The sequence below is a fragment of the Chiloscyllium plagiosum genome, chromosome 39, assembly GCF_004010195.1.
Source record: "Chiloscyllium plagiosum isolate BGI_BamShark_2017 chromosome 39, ASM401019v2, whole genome shotgun sequence".
NCBI classification, from domain to species: Eukaryota; Metazoa; Chordata; class Chondrichthyes; order Orectolobiformes; family Hemiscylliidae; genus Chiloscyllium; species Chiloscyllium plagiosum.
The window spans coordinates 22,799,299-22,816,288 of record NC_057748.1 but is presented as its reverse complement, the minus strand read 5'-3'; the positions used below and the strand labels follow the sequence as shown (position 1 = coordinate 22,816,288).

At 40.8% G+C, this 16,990-nt stretch overlaps 1 protein-coding gene across 2 annotated transcripts in view; it reads right to left on the bottom strand.

Annotated features, from left to right (window-relative positions):
- Positions 1-16,990, bottom strand: part of LOC122542344 (probable ATP-dependent RNA helicase DDX17) — a 45,002-nt gene that overhangs the window by 15,974 nt on the left and 12,038 nt on the right. For both annotated transcript variants that reach the window (XR_006309780.1, XM_043680022.1), the window contains exons 3-11: positions 13,463-13,559; positions 12,472-12,605; positions 6,264-6,329; positions 5,320-5,461; positions 4,202-4,362; positions 3,802-3,974; positions 3,168-3,278; positions 2,759-2,820; positions 9-68 (exon numbers count right to left, since the gene is read on the bottom strand). Coding sequence is in view for 1 of the 2 variants with exons in the window: in XM_043680022.1 (XP_043535957.1) it covers positions 9-68; positions 2,759-2,820; positions 3,168-3,278; positions 3,802-3,974; positions 4,202-4,362; positions 5,320-5,461; positions 6,264-6,329; positions 12,472-12,605; positions 13,463-13,559 (1,006 nt within the window). In the remaining variant the exon portion in view is untranslated. The remainder of the gene's footprint in view (positions 1-8; positions 69-2,758; positions 2,821-3,167; positions 3,279-3,801; positions 3,975-4,201; positions 4,363-5,319; positions 5,462-6,263; positions 6,330-12,471; positions 12,606-13,462; positions 13,560-16,990) is intronic.

Sequence of the window (16,990 nt, the reverse complement as noted above, 5' to 3'; positions counted from 1 at the left end):
GTACAAACCTAGACCTCGAGATGCAACATCAGTTGCAATAAGGATTGGTGCCTTTCCGGATCGGAATTCTGCAGGAATAGGAGAAAAGCACTTCATTACAAACACTATGTGTAAAACCATATCATCTCTTCTCATTCCTTCAATATACAGGAAGCTTAACTCAATTCATTTTATGTGTAAATTATTTACAAGCAATTGAAAACGTTAAATACTTGTATGCTGCCATACGAGCTCAAAAACACATATCAAAAATAATTTCACAAAAGAGGAATTGCAAGAGCAAAAAGAACTTTAAAAAGAGTGATACCCAAAGAAGAAAATGTCACCAGTTTGACCATTTGATCAAAGTTAAAAAGCTATAGAAATCTCTTCTAGAGGACGTGAAGGGGTGCAGAAAGAGTGTCAACCTAAGCATAGTTGGGATAATGGATGTCAAAAAGCAGTTGCAGATATGATAGGATGGCACAAGACAGAGGAGTGTGGCATAGCATAATAGATCTCTTGGTATAGGGGAGCTACAAGCAGCAGCTACTTTAGCAATTTGTGGGAAAACAGTCGAGGAAAGACCAGTGCTGTACAAATACATATAGGATTTCAAGGAGGCATCTAACAAAACGTCATACAAGAAATTAATAGATGGAGGTACATGGAGTTAATCAGAAAGTGGTAGAGTAATTGAAATAGATGGATAATTTTTTTCCCCCAGATAGTAAGGTGTTATGCAAGGAATAGTTTTCAGTTCATATTCTTCTCAACTTTTGTAAATGAAGTAGACTATTATGCAGGAAGTAGCATTATGAAGTTTGTAGATACTACAAACAAGTAGTTACTAGACAAGTTGATGAGGGTCGAGTAGTGGATGTTGTGTATATGAACTTCAGTAAGGCATTTGATAAGGTTCCCCATGGTAGGCTCGTTCAGAAGGTCAGGAGGAATGGGATACAGGGAAATTTAGCTGTCTGGATAAAGAATTGGCTGGTCGACAGAAGACAGCATGTGGTAGTGGAAGGAAAATATTCTGCCTGGAAGTCAATGGTGAGTGGTGTTCCACAGGGCTCTGTTCTTTGTCCTCTACTCTTTGTAATTTTTATTAATGACTTGGATGAGGAGATTGAAGGATGGGTTAGCAAGTTTGCAGACGACACAAAGGTTGGAGGTGTCGTTGACAGTATAGAGGACTGTTGTCGGCTGCAGCGTGACATTGACAGGATGCAGAGATGGGCTGAGAGGTGGAAGATGGAGTTCAACCTGAATAAATGCAAAGTGATGCATTTTGGAAGGTCGAACTTGAAAGTTGAGTACAGGATTAAAGACAGTGTGGAGGAACAGCGGGATCTTGGTGTGCAGGTACATAGATCCCTTAAAATTGCCACCCAGGTGGACAGGGTTGTTAAGAAAACATATGGTGTTTTGGTTTTCATTAACAGTTTAAGAGCCGTGAGATCTTGTTGCAACTCTATAAAACTTTGGTTAGACCGCACTTGGAATACTGTGTCCAGTTCTGGTCGCCCTATTATAGGAAAGAGATGGATGCTTTGGAGAGGGTTCAGAGGAGGTTTACCAGGATGCTGGTAAACTTACGAAGAGAGATCTCTCTTACGAAGAGAGATTGACTGAGCTCGGACTTTTTTCATTGGAAAAAAACAGCAAGACAGGGGGCCTAATTGAGGTGTACAAGATAATGGGAGGCATAGATAGAGTTGATAGCGAGAAACTTTTCCTAGGGCAGAAATTGTTAACATGAGGGGTCATAGTTTTAAGCTGGGTAAAAACAATGACTGCAGATGCTGGAAACCCGATTGTTGCAGTGGGAGGGGGACTCCCTGAGATTCTTGTAGAGAGAGGAGGAAAACTTCTTCAAGGCAGGCATCTTGGTGGAAAGTATAGAGGGGATGTCAGAGGCAGGTTCTTTACGCAGAGTTGAGAGCGCCATGGAATGCGTTGCCAGCAGCAGTTGTGGAAACGAGGTCATTGGGGGATATTTAAGAGACTGCTGGACATGTATATGGTCACAGAAATTTGACAGTTTGTACATTAGGTTTACCTCATATGAGGATCAATGGTCGGCACAACATCGTGGGCTGAAGGGCCTGTTCTGTGCTGTACCGTTCTATGTTCTACAAAACTTAAAATGCTTAGTTATGGCCTTTTGGATGACAGGCTGAATGCTGAGGGGGGAGAAGCATAGCCTCTGGAGATCAGCATGGCAAAGTGTGAAAGAATACAATTTGGATAAGTAAAACGGAAAGTCAGTTTACAGTAGATGACGAGGTTGGGCAACAATACAATCGATCATCTATAAAACCCTCCTCCACCCCACTGCACTCACAAAGTATCTTTCTCCTTCGACCCCCCCAATCTCACTCTCTGTTGCCAGTGAATGCAAGCAAATCATGACTTAACTTCATTCAGCAGATCCAGAGGCTGCTGATTGCACTTTCAAAACTCTGCTGGCCACCTTTTAGGGACTGAGGAGTGTTTACACAGTAGCTTCAAGGAGTTAAAGAAACTAAATCAACTGTGGAAAGAATGGGTTGAACCAAAGGTCTTTTTTTGTGTTATCGGTTCTTATAATGGTCTTTAGGGAGTTCCCATCTGTCTTGAAAATGGGATTCATTAATAACGTTCGAAAATGGTTACAAACCCAAATTCTACAATTCATTTGAGTAACTGAAATTCATAATACTAAAACAACACTAAGTTATTAATTACATAAAAAAACTCTTGCTTGTAACATGAAAAAGACATCCATTTTTACCATTTAGGACCCAGTCTCTCTCAGGCTGACTTTTATCTCCATGAATGCACATTGCTGGCCACCTACAAGAATGAAGAAAAGGAGCAAGGCTTTAAAAAGGCAAAAAACAAGGTTGTCACCATATTCTGGAACCACCCACAAGTCAATTCCTTCTGAAAGCAGGTCTGCACTTGCCCTCTTGGGTTTCCCTGGCACAAATGCTACTCAGTCTGGAAAGCACAACAGTTGAACTGCTCCACAGTCTCTATACCCTGGTATGTCTTATCCATTCATCCAAGTTACAGTGCTGTGCGTCAATTAATAACCTCTCACTAAAATATCAAAAATTCAAGTTTCATATACCTGATATAGCTATAAATAAAAAATGCTTCCTTCAAATCTGAGGGTTGGGGACCGTAACAACACCTACCCGTCTCTCCGCATTCTCCGAGTCAGATCGTCACAGCGACGTTTGGTCTCTACAAAGATGATGGTCTTATTTTCTTTCTCTGCCATGATTTCCTCCATCAGATGTAGCAATCTACAATTGAATACACACATTCAAGACTGAGAGGTGGTGTTTTTAATGAGTCAGTTTTAGGCATTTTACTCTTAGATGCTAGTGTAGGAAATAGGTTGTGCAATGAAACTTCACAAAGTAGTAGACAGCAGGAGATAAAAACATTTCAAGCAGTATTTAGAGTAGTTCTGATCAGTTGGAAATAACAGTGCTACATAAATACAGGTAATGAACATCTCCAAAAAGACATTATACCACTGACCAAAAACATTCAAGATTGTTGGTAAATTATTATATAGGAGATAAGAATGCTCAACTCTCATTCAACCACTGGGAGTGGTCGGCACATGGATTGTTCTGCTTCAAAAGATGGTGGAAGCTGATTGCAGAAATATTAAGAATGAGTTAGACAGATATTGAAATGGGCTGAGCAGTTCCACTCTGTGCAAATTTCCTATGAGTCTATAAATACAGACATCATTATGAGAAGTCCTCCACCTCACAGAGTGAGGTACCACCTGACAAAGTATCAAGGCACACTCACTTCAGATCCTTCTCAGTCTCCTGACACACATCAACAATTTGGAGAATATTGTGGTTCGCACTCAGCTCCAGGGCTCCAACATTGATCTGGATATAATCACGCAGGAAATCCTCTGCTAGCTGCCGCACCTCTTTAGGCCAAGTAGCACTCCACATCAGGGTTTGTCGGTCCGGCTGAACAAAAGAGAAGTTATTCAGTTTCTCACACCATGCATCTCCACAAAGTGTCAATTTCAATTACTTCAGTTTCAGACTATGAAAATACTGATGGCATTACTTTGTTCAGAATGAAGGGCATTTATTCTCAAGCTGTGTGAACTAGTGCCTGATTTTAATAGCATTACACTGCCTTATAGAGACAGTGCAATTTTCACAATGCTTTCAACTGACACTATTCTTACCCGGATCTGCTCCACAATCTTCCGGATCTGAGGTTCAAACCCCATATCTAACATGCGGTCAGCTTCGTCCAGGACCAGGTAAGTACATCGACGCAGATTTGTCTTCCCAGCTTCTAGAAAGTCAATTAGACGGCCTGGGGTTGCAATACAGACTTCTACTCCTAAAACAGAGAAACAACTGATGAAGAAAATACAGTTCAGAGGCTTGCTCTGGGATCTAAGAGTCAGTGATAGGTGGGAAAGACGGATGCTTATTTGAATTCCTACCTCCAACCCAGGTTCAGAAACCTACATTAAGCTGTTCAAATTTGCATGTAAAATTAAAATGGAGTGAACTGGGTGAGAGGATGGAAGTGTTATTTGAAGATTACTATCCAACTTGCATAAAAATTGTGCAAACAGAATTTGATATTTGCAAAACAAGGAAAAATAAACTGTATGGTTTTATTTTGCATGATTAAATAAGTACAAGATTACTTTAAATGAGCTTTGCAGCGACAAAAGGAAAATGATGAACACAGTAACAGAGTTCTAAATGCAAGTAAACCTGATCTATCTAGGGTGAAGCAGAGTACAAATACACTAGAATCTTGGGTAGTGCTTTAATCTCTTGGGCCAGAAATACACTGCATTAGCAGTCTGTACATATGGATTGACGAAATGTAGAAGCATCAAGTTCCTGAAACAGTCCTAGTACCTTAGTGGCACAAACAGCACATTGTTTACTTTTGTCAGTTGCAGACTATTGCTTTGTGATATGTAGAATAGCTGAGCTCAATCCTTGTATTTGCATATGCTAAATTCTAAAAGGACTTAAATCAGGTCAAGGCACTCCTTCCAAGATTTAAAAAACTCCATACCACTATACCAGTTAAGTTCAAATAGGACAGATTAGAGACAGAATTTGAGATCATCTTTGTTTGAATGACTCAGCTACTTATTGCTTAAACCTACTGAGCCGTGTATGTCCAGGAGAAGCTTTAGCTACAGAAAATTTATTTTCATAAATTTTAAAAAGATCTACTGGGTAGTCATCTTAGCAGTGTAAACATACAGAGGAGACCTCAAAATTCTCAACAATTATGACTTTTTTTCACAATAAAGGGGTTAGCACATACCTCTCTCTAGGTCCCTAATCTGAGGGCCTTTAGGTGCCCCTCCATAAATACAAGTGCTCTTTATACGTGAAGATTTTCCATAGTCTTCTGCAACCAGCTGAACCTGTTGTGCTAGTTCTCGAGTTGGTGCCAATACCAAGCACTGTGAAAAGTGAAACCCAGCAATCAGAACATGATAAAAGATGGGCTTAGCACAGAATAATAGAACAAGTGTAAGTGGCAGTGATTTCATTTTCTTTTCTATAATATTCAAATTAAAACATTTTTTCCTTCAAAACTCAAAACTTTTATTAACCCTTTTTAGCTTTGTAATTTCTCCTCTATGTTATTAATTATGGAGGCCACCTATAAAACTGGGATCAGCCATTTGGATGTTGAGGACAGATGTGGGAAACAGCATTAAGAAAAATAAATTTAATTGTAAATGTAATTCTTAATGTGTCTTCTACCAACATCTCCTGCAGTTCTAGATTTTCTGGCTCAAACATTTAGCTAATTTTCACTTTTGAAACAAAATACTTCGAATTTTCAATGCTTCCAATGGCAAAGCATTCACATCCAAAAACGTGCAGCTTTTGTTTTTTTGGTGACTGTGATTACTCAGTTTCTGGAGTGGATTAGGACTCAAACTGTGACTGAAGGTAAGAGTGCAACCAGTTGACCTGAGAAAGTGTGTAAGATTACAGGGGGAAAAAAAATAATCAGAATGGCCTCTAAAGTTGTTTTCTGTAGATTTGGTCGAGGAAATATTGAATTGAGGAATGGATAAATCCTTTCACCTCACTTGAACAGATGGACTGTATCTTGGATTAACCTCTCATTGAAACAACCACACTTTTAACATCTAACATTCCCCCAGGGCTCTTCTGCACTGACAAACTAGATTATGTGTTCAAACACAAAAGTGGGGCTTGACATTAATGAGTTTAAAGTAAAGCACTCACAATGGGACCATCGCCACGCTCCAGGAATGGCTGGTGGTTGATGTGCACAATGGCTGGCAGTAAGTACTGGAAAATAAAAACTCAGTTACAATTCTTTGCAACAATCTAACCATGTTACACATTTGCTCATAAAACTGTTAAACACTCAGATGAACAACAAATGTCTTGATGTTTTCTTTTCCCACTTCTGCAGCTACAATCTAGATTTAGATCACAATATATTAGCAGTGTCCATTCCTGTAACCAACCTTTCTTACAATTTTATTGACAAATTTGTTGGGTTTTCTAATTAATACTGATGCATTGCAACTTTAAATGCATATGGCATCAAGAGCTCTGTGCCTACTGATACAACGTGATATCACTGATTTCCTCAGTACTATGCAGTGTATGCAACCATCTGTAGCTGCTTCACTCAGTTTCTGGAATGGATTAGGACTCAAACTGTGACTCAAGGTAAGAGTGCAACCAGTTGACCTGAGAAAGTGTGTAAGGTATGAGCAGGTAGGGAAAGAGTTAAGTTTTGAGTTGTATAACAAAAGGCTCAGCTAGCATGACTTTGACCAGATAAGGACTTGCAGTAAACAATAAGGTGCTGAAGGCAAGGGTAGTTGGTTAACAAGAGCTGAAAATGTGTTGCTGGAAAAGCGCAGCAGGTCAGGCAGCATCCAGGGAACAGGAGAATCGACGTTTCGGGCATAAGCCCTTCTTCAGGAAGAAGGACTTATGCCCGAAACCTCGATTCTCCTGCTCCCTGGATGCTGCCTGACCTGCTGCGCTTTTCCAGCAACACATTTTCAGCTCTGATCTCCAGCATCTGCAGACCTCACTTTCTCCTCCTAGTTGGTTAACAAGGTGAAAGGCATCCATTATGTAAAGCCAGTTAAAAAGGTGAAAATCATCAATTATGTAATGCCAGTTAACAAGGTTAAGAACATCCACTGTATAATGCCAGATGGCTTAATCATTACTGTTGATGGTCGCTGATTGTAACGGTCACCTAGTCAATATAGATGTTGCCTTATTTGGAAGCTGGTCCCTGTAAGTGACCATATAATTCCTCAAGAATCTGCTGTTCAAGAGAAGACTGAGAACTCATGTCTCTCTGCACATAGGCGATTGTTCTCTCTCCCTCCAGGGTCCAGAATAAAGATGGAGGAGGTAAAGCCATACTGTCTTTGAGTGTTTGCTTCAACCTGATACGGGGATAGGGAAACAGGACCACAGACCTACGGTGGGTTAGCTAGAGAGGCCCAAATTAATGCCAAAGGCAGCTAACAATGAAAAAAATGCCAGCAACCCAAGATTCCAGTGGAGTCATCGAGTTATTTATTGCAGAAAGGTCCTTTAGCCCATCAAGTATGCACCGACAATAACTACAACTAAATGTGCGATAATCCCAATTTCCTACATTTGTTCCAGATCCTTGAATGTTATGATATTTTAAATGTTCATCCAATTTTTTTTTTTAAAAGTGAAGTTTCTAGCCGTCATTACCTTTCCAGACAGTGCCTTTAAGATTCCTACCATCTTCGGAGTGCAAATTGCTTTCTTGAATCCCCTCTGAATCTCTTGCCCTTCACCATAAAACTATGTCCCCTCCTGACTGAGCCCTCAACCAAGGGTAACAGCTGCTCCCTACTATCCCTAATGATACCCTCAATTTTATACACCTTAATCATGCTCCCCCCTCAGCCTTCTCTACCATAAAGAAAATAATTCAAGACTATCTCATCTCACCTTTTCGCTCAATTGCTCCAACCCATGCAACATTTTGATGAACCTCCTCTGTACTCTCTCTAGTGCTGTAACATCCTTCCTGTACAAATCCCAACATTACATCTTTGCTGTTATACTTTATGGCATGACTGATGAAAGCACGTCTCATATCTTCTTAACTATCCTATTTATGTGCTCGGCTGACTTCAGTAATCTGTGGTGGGTTGGGATAGCTGGTCGGCATAGATGGGTTGGACCGAAGGGTCTGTTTCCATGTTGTACATCTCTATGACTCTATCGCTCTATTCCTTTGAGATACCCAGTGTCCAGGCACTCATTAAATACTCACTCATCTTGTTTCTTCTTCCAAACTGCATCACCTTGCACTTATCATCTGCCCATCCAACCAACCCATCTACAGTTTCCTGTAACTTACAACCATCTTCTTTACAATTAACCACAAATTTGCTTAACATTCCTCCCACATTTTCATCCGTATGATTTACACATATAACAAACAATAAGGATCCCTGTACCGATCCTTGTGGCACTGCTGGACACTAGTCTCCAGCCATGCAGACAGCCTTCTACTACCACCCTTTGTGTCCTATTATTAAGCCGGTTTCAGATCCATCTCATGTTTCCCTGAATTCCATGTGCTTTTAACATCCATGTGATACTCTGTCAAAAGCTTTGCTAAAATCCATAAACTACATCAACTGAATTCCCTCATCCATACACTTACTCACTTTTTCGAAAATTTCTAACAGATTTGGTAGGCATGATCTCCCTGTGTCAGAGCCTCTAATTTCTTGCCTCGCCTGCTACAGCAGCCTGGGACACAATTTATCTGGGCCAGAGGATTTGTCCATTTTTAAGTCCATCAGAACTTCCAATACCTTATTTCCTATATCAAAATATGCAAGTTCCTCACAGTCCCTTCTACTGAGTTCCAAACCTACAGTCTCCTTTACCAGGATGAAGACCGAAGACAAATATTCATTTCACAATATTCGATATTCAACACAGTGAAGGACATTTAAAAGAAATTGGAAGAAAGAGGGCAAACTGAGTTGCAGATGCATAGTTAGTCTCACCTAAGTAGGAGTTCAGGGCAAGGCAGCAACTTTGTCAGATATATTAAGTTAAACTATTCCTATCATGTCTAGTGGGAAACTGGGAAGTGCAGAAGTGAGATGTTAGGTAGTGAAGGGGTCAAGAAGGCTGAAGGAAAATAGGTGGCATTGAAACAAGTCCTTTACCATCGTCTGGCCATTTTCACCCACATTGTTTTCTTTCTCTATAGACTATGGGATTCACCTTCCATATGTTTCAGATATTCTAGCACAATCGCTTAGTACCTATACTGGAGTCACATGGGCAATACTGAACAGGCCATATTAGATTTAAATAAAAACAGGAATTGCTGGAGAAACTCAGCAGGTCTTGCAGCATTCGGCAGAGAATGAAGATTCATATTTTGATCCAGTGACCCTTCATCAGACTAGTAGTAGCTGGGAAAAAGTGGTAGATATGTTGAAGACAGCAAGGTGGGGGAAGGAGTAAGGCGATAGGAGGAGAGGGAAAGAAAGACATACCAGAAATGGATAATGGTATGCTAGGGAAGGAGAAAATCTGATAATGGGGACCATTAGTAGGTGAGAATAGAAACAAAGTAAGAAATTGCTGGAAAAACTCAGGTATGGCAGTATTTATGGAGAGAGTGTGCTATGTGCTAAGCCTCAAATGGAATACTGCAGCAGGCCCAAGACAAAAACGTTGGCCAGGGAACACTGTGTTGAAGTGACGTGTAACTGCAACCTCGGTCATTTTTGCAGACAGAAACGCAGATGTTCCAAAAAGTCACCCAAACTGTGTTTCATCCCACTGATGCAGGAGACCACATTGTGATCAGCAAATAGAGTAGACAAGACTGATTGAAATGCAGGCAAATTGCTGCTTCATCTGAATGGTATGTCTTGCTGCTTTGGATAGGTGGGTAAACATGCAGGTATCACACCTTCTACGACTGCATGGGTAGGTATTGTGAGGAGGTGTTGGGAGAGCAAGGTGGAAAAACAGCTCTCCTTTTCCGTTGGCGACCCCGCAACCTTCAGAACTCAACACTGAGTTCAATACCTTTAGGGCCTGAAGACCTTCTTCCTTGTTCTATACCCACCCCCACAGCCCAGGCCTTGTCATCATTTCAGCACAGCACAGCCAACCCATTCTCACTTATGAGCCCCATTTTCAATTTTTCTCCTTTCCTGGCCTCCAATACCCATCTCTTTGTTTGCCTGTCTTTCTCTTCCTTTGGGTTCTATCTCCACCCATCCTCTTACTCCCTTAGCCTGCCTACCCCTCATCTTCAGTATATACATACATACACACACCTTTTCTCACTAGTTTTCGTTCTGAAGGTGGTCACTGGACCCAAAACATTAACCCTTTGTTTTCTCCACAGATGTTGCCAGATCTGCTGAGTTTCTCCAGCAATTTTGGTTTTTGTTTCGGATTTCCAGCATCAGCAGTTCTTGGTTTTATTTAAATAAATCTGCTTCATTACTCATCAACAGCCGATGTGTGAGTCTTTATCCAAAAGCAATCTGAACAAGTTCAATTTTGTGTTGTAAGTAAAGCAAAATAGATAAATACACTAGATTCATTTGAGATTTCTTGCAAAGGTGGCATCATGAGAATGCAAAAGAATTTTGAGACAGCAGCAGCATCAAGAGAGATTATTAGGGCCCAGGAGTTAAGTCCTACTTTACACCTTTGATGAATGACTCAAAAACTCTTGATAACATTTGAGTGCACTATTAGTCAGAGACTCAAGATGATTGTGGGGAGTTGGACTGAAACTGCATTGTGATTTTATCTAAGCAGTTAACTGAATTAATGCTCCCAGCACAACAGCAGCACATGACATTTTGCAGCAGTGGACCTTTCATTATCCAGTGAAACTATACTAACATGATCATTCTGGACTAGCAAAGAGAACGTGAGTATTTATTCAGTGTCTCAGTTTTATAAGCAGCACTCAATTGAGTGATCAGTTAATTATTTTTAGTTATGGGACAAATGTCAGCCAAAAATTCCCTGCCTTTCTTTATAAATAACTATAACATATTTTACATATACTGAGACAACAATCAAAACTCTGTTTTAATGTCTTGATCGAAAAACTGAATCTCTGACAATTACGTAAGTGTCAGAAAAGAATGCGATTCTGGAGGCAGTTTTAATGTCTAACCCAAATCTTGCATTGGCCTAAATGGGAACTGTCCATTTAATTCCCCAACAGCCTTGCTGATTAATATCTAAAAAGAATCTACGCTTTCTGAATCCAGATATATATACAGTTGTATAAACCTTGCATAAACTTCTGAAAGACAAGCATGAATGAAAAATTCAAAGATCCAGAGTAACAAAACCTCTCCTTGGCTGTGCCAATAACACATTTATCAAGTCATAGAGATGTACAGCACAGAAACAGACCCTTTGGTTGAACTCATCTATGCCGAACAGATATCCGAAATTAACCTAGCCCCATTTGCCAGCACTTGGCCCATATCCCTCTAAACCCTTCCTATTCACATACCAATCAAGCTACCTTTTAAATGTTGTAATTGTACCAGCCTCCACCACTTCCTCTGGCAGCTGAAACCACAGATGCACCATCCTCTGCGTGAAAAACTTTCCCCTTAGGTCCCTTTTATATCTTTCCCCTCACCGTAAACCTATGCCCTCTAGTTCAAGACTCCCCCAGTCTAGGGAAAAGAGTTTGCCTATTTACCTTATCCATGCCCCATGCTCCAGAGAAAACAGCCCCAGCCTATTCATCTCTTCCTATTGCTCAAATCTTCCAACCGTGGCAACATCCTTGTAAATCTTTTCTGAACCCTTTCAAGTCTCTCAAAATCTTTTCGATAGGAAGGAGACGAGAACTGCACATAGTATTCCAGAAGTGGCCTCACCAATGTCCTCACCAGTGGCCGCAACATGACCCCTCAACTCCTATTCTCAATGCACTAAGCTATAATGGAAAACATACCTAACGCCTTCTTCACTATCCTATCTACCTGCAACTCCACTTTCAAGAAACTATGAACTTGCACTCCAAGGTCTCTTTGTTCAGCAACATTCCCCAGGACCTCACCATTAAGCCTATGAAAGTTCTGCCCTGACTTGCCTTCCCAAAATGCAGCACCTCACATTTATCTAAATTAAACTCCATCTGCCACACCTTGGCACATCTGATCAATTTGATGAGAAAAGAAAAAGATTGGTCTTTTCGGCAGTTAGTGATGTTGAAAGAAATACCAGCAGGATTTTATACCCAAATAGGAGTTTTCTCACAGATGGCAACATATATATGAAAGCTGAATAACTTCAAATGAACACATTTTCTTGATGTAATTTAAATAGGTTATAATTAACCTACCCAAGAATCATTACATTTTAATGGAAGAAAATTGCAAATACTTACAGCCAGCGTTTTGCCAGATCCAGTCTGTGCAATTCCGACCATGTCACGCCCACTAAGTGCCACTGGAAAGCCCTGGCACTGGATTGGTGTCGGCTCCACAAAATTCAGTGAACACAGAACATCCATCACATAGGCTAGGAAAAGAAAACCATTCACAAGGACATTTTCAATCATCAAAAGTGTAGGTCTTGGAAATCAAACCCTCAGGCAGCTTTGTCAGAAGATAATAATTATAGATTAACAGTACTTAAAAAGAATGGAACAGACAAGAGGGAACACACAAGTGGTTGTGAGACCTCGTAAAGTGTTATTATTTTTCTAATTAATACCACTTCAAATATATAACAATTGCCTATTTTCCACCATATTTCTGATAACATGTATATCTGTGTTTTATTCTCCTTTCTGCGTTCTAGTCCTTTTTAAATAATTCTGTTGTAATTTCTTTCCAGCTCTGAAGAAGTTCAATATGGGATGCAGAGCTGCTAAATCTGGCCTGTATTTCCTAATTTTGGTGTTTAAAAGCCCATCACAGGCAGTCTTTAGTAAATCACTTAACTATAGCTATTAGGTCTGTGCAACATTACAGCCAGTGACCATTTGAAAGAATGCAATTCATTAGTCTTATAGGAATAATGTGAACAAAAGGGTCCCAGCAAGCCCCAAATCTATGGTGATTTTGGATCTCCAGTAAACTAGAACCACAATATTTAAATACACCTGTGTGGAATCCATTACCTAATGTGATCTCATTGTTGTACACTTGCTGACAATCTTAATTACATAATTCATCTGTTTCAAGGTCAGACACAACAGATAACTCATGATTCTAAATCCAGAGTCCAAAGCCTCCCTTCAAACATATTTAGATTTTATATGTAAGCACATATCACACACACTTTAAATATACTAAAATAAAGCAGGAAGCAAAAGATCACAGTCAAGAAAAACCTCAATGAGGAAAAACTTCATTGCACGCACAGACACTCACAAGGGAAGTTTGCTTGGTGAAACTGGAACACTGGTTTTGGGCAGTCTGTTCCTTTTGTTGTAATTTCTTTCTTTCTGCGGAAGTCTTCGACATCATACTGTCAACAAAGTCAAAAAGCAGTTTCAATTAAAATAGCTCAGATTTACTAACAAGTTCCCCAGACGCATGGCAAGCAGCGAGAGAGAGATCCTAGCTTTCAGTGGTAAAACCTCTGTAATTTAGCCAATTAGAGATGTACAGCATGGAAACAGACCCATCAGTCTAACTCGTCCATGCCAAACAGATATCCCAACCTCATCTAGTCCCATTTGCCAGCACTTGGCCCATATTCCTCTAAACCCTTCCTATTCATTTACCCATCCAGATGCCTTTTAAATGTTGCAATTGTATCAGTCTCCACTACTTCCTCTGCAGCTCATTCCATACACATTCTTAAACTCTGCGTGAAAACGTTGCCCTTAGGTCACTTTTACATCTTTCCCCTCTCACCCTAAACCTATGCCCACTAGTTCTGGAATCCCCCACCCTAGGAAAGACTTGGTCTATTTATCCTATCCACGCCCCTCATGATTTTATAAACCTCTGAATTCAACCCTCGAGGGAACACAGCTCCAGCCTATTCAGCCTCACCCTATGGCTCAAATCCTCCAACCGTGGCAACATTCTTGTAATTTTTTTTCTAAACCCTTAACAACTATGGGAGTCCCAGTCTATATTTGGAAAGTTAAAATCTCCTACCATAAACACCCTATTATTCTTACAGATAACTGAAATCTCCTTACAAACTTGTTTCTCAATTTCCCTCTCACTATTAGGGGGTCTAAAATACAATCCCAATGAGGCAATCATCCCTTTCTTATTTCTGAGTTCAACCTAACTTCTCTGGATGTATTTCCAGGAATATCCTCCCTCATTACAGTTATAATACTATTCCCTTTCAAAACTGCCACCCCCCCCGCCTCCCTTTCTGTCCTTGCTGTAGCATTTGTATCCTCGAACATAAAGCTGCTAGTGCTGTCCATCATTGAGCCATGTTTCTGTAGCTGCTATGATATCCCAGTCCCATGTTCCTAACCATGCCCTGAGTTCATCTGTTTCCCCTGTTCGACCTCTTGCATCAAAATAAATGCAGTTTAATCTATCAGTCCTACCTTCTTTTCTGCTTTGTCCCTGCCTGTTTGACTCGCTCCTTTTCTCAACTGTACCAGTCAGAGATTGATCATTTCCCTCAGTATCACTCTGGGTCCCCCCTCACTACCCCACTATTTTAAATCATCTCAAACAGGTCTAGCAAATCTCCTAGCCAGTATATTAGTTACCTTCCAATTCAGTTGCAATCCGTCCTTCTGGTATAGGTCACTTCTACCCCAGAAGAGATTCCAATGATCCAAAAATGTGAACCCTCCTCCCATATACCAGCTCCTCAGCCATGCATTAATCAGCTCTATCCTCCTATTCCTGCCTTCACTAGCTCGTAGTACCGGGAGTAATCCAGATATTACTATCCTCGAGGACCTCCTTTTTAAATTCCTGCCTAACTTTCTACATTCTCCCTTCAGAATCTCATCCTTTTCCCTTCCTATGTCGTTGATACCAATGTGTACAATGACTTCCCGCTGGGTTCTCTCCCCCTTGAGAACGTTCTGCACCCTCGGAGACATCCTTGATCCTGGCACCAGGGAGGCAGCATACTATTCTGATTTTTCACTGCTGGCTGCAGAAACATTTGTCTGAGCTACTGACTACAGAGTCCCCTATCACAACTGATCTCTTGGAACCCAACGTACCAGAGATCTGGGTTCAATTCCCACCTCAGGCGACTGACTGTGGAGTTTTCACATTCTCCCAGTGTCTGCGTGAGTTTCCTCCGGGTGCTCTGGTTTCCTCCCACAGTCCAAAGATGTGCAGGTCAGGTGAATTGGCCATGCTAAATTGCCCATAGTGTTAGGTGAAGGGGTAAATGTAGGGGTATGGATGGGTTATGCTTCGGCGGGTTGGTGTGGACTTGTTGGGCCGAAGGGCCTGTTTCCACACTGTAATGTAATCTAAAAGTACCCCTCACTACATTAGAGCCAGTCTTGATACTGGAAACTTGGCTGATCTCTCCAAGATCAATTGTGAATTTCACTGTTTGTTAAGTCTTCAGAGACGCACTCCAATGTTCAGCGATACATGAATTCAAACAGCAAAGGCCGTAAACTGCGCAGAATCACTGCTGTGTCAGGTAGCAGTGCGGATTTCTTTCTCTCTTCCCTTACAGACCATGTGCTTGCTGCCTTTGTCTGTCTTTCCCCCTTTTAAAAGTGCTGTTGTTTTGACTTTTTTTCCCAAAGTTCCATAACAATTGCAACACCATATAAAACAGTAATTGCTGCTCCTGGATTTTGAGGAAATCACCTCCAACACAAACTACCTCAAAAAAAAAAGGAGCAGCCCGTTACAGCCAGAAATGTTCCCCATCCTCCATCTTGGATTACCCACTTACCACTTCAAATAAATTCTAAAGTTTGTCAATGTCTAGCTAAACTCTCAAATTAACATACTGTAAGGACCATGCATTTTTGTGTTTTAAATGTGACATAAATGACAAAGAAGTGTCAGAACTACAACACCGACAAAAGGCCCTTTGGCCCACCAAGTCTGCGCCAGTCAGAAAACACCTAAATATTCTTAACCCATTTCCCAGCACTTGGCTCATAGCCTTGTTTCTCTTGGCACTGCAAGTACACATTTAAACACTCAAATGGTTTGAAGGTTTCTGCCTCTAACACCCATAAAGCAGTGAGTTCCAGATTCCCAACACCCTCTGGGTGAAATGTCTTATCTTGATATCCTTTCTAAACCTCCTGTCCCTTACCTTAAATCTACTGCCCCTGGTCACTGATCTGTCCACCAAGGCGAAAATCTCCTCCTATCTATGCCACTCAACGTTATGCATCTCAATCACATTCCTTTCTCAAAATTCTCTGCTCCTGGGCTGTCTAATCTCTGCATAACTGAAACTCTTCAACTCGGGCAACATCGTGGTAAATCTTCCTTGCACCCTTACTAGTGCTATCACATCCCTTCTTTAATATGGATTCTAGCATTGCAAAACTCTAGCAGTGGTCTAACCAATGCTACTTATAGTTCCAGCACATATTCCAGTTCAGTTCTTAAACTCTATGTCTCCATGAATAAAGACAAGAGTCCCATATACTTTCTTGACTACTTTATCTACCTATCCTGCTACTTAAGGGACATGTATACCAAAGGCTTACTGATCCTCAGTGCCTTCCAGTCTCACTTGTGTGGATTGTCCTATCCAAGTGCATCATCGCATGCTTAGATTGAATTCCATTTGCCACTGATCAGTCCACTTGACCAGGTCTATATCCTCCTGTAAATGTAAAGGCTACCCTTCTCACTGTTTACCACCTCACCCATCTTTGCATCATCCACAAACTTACTGATCAACCCCCTACATTAAAGTCATTTCTATAAACTACAAACAATAAGGGAGGAACTCCGGTGAATACAGGTTTCCAG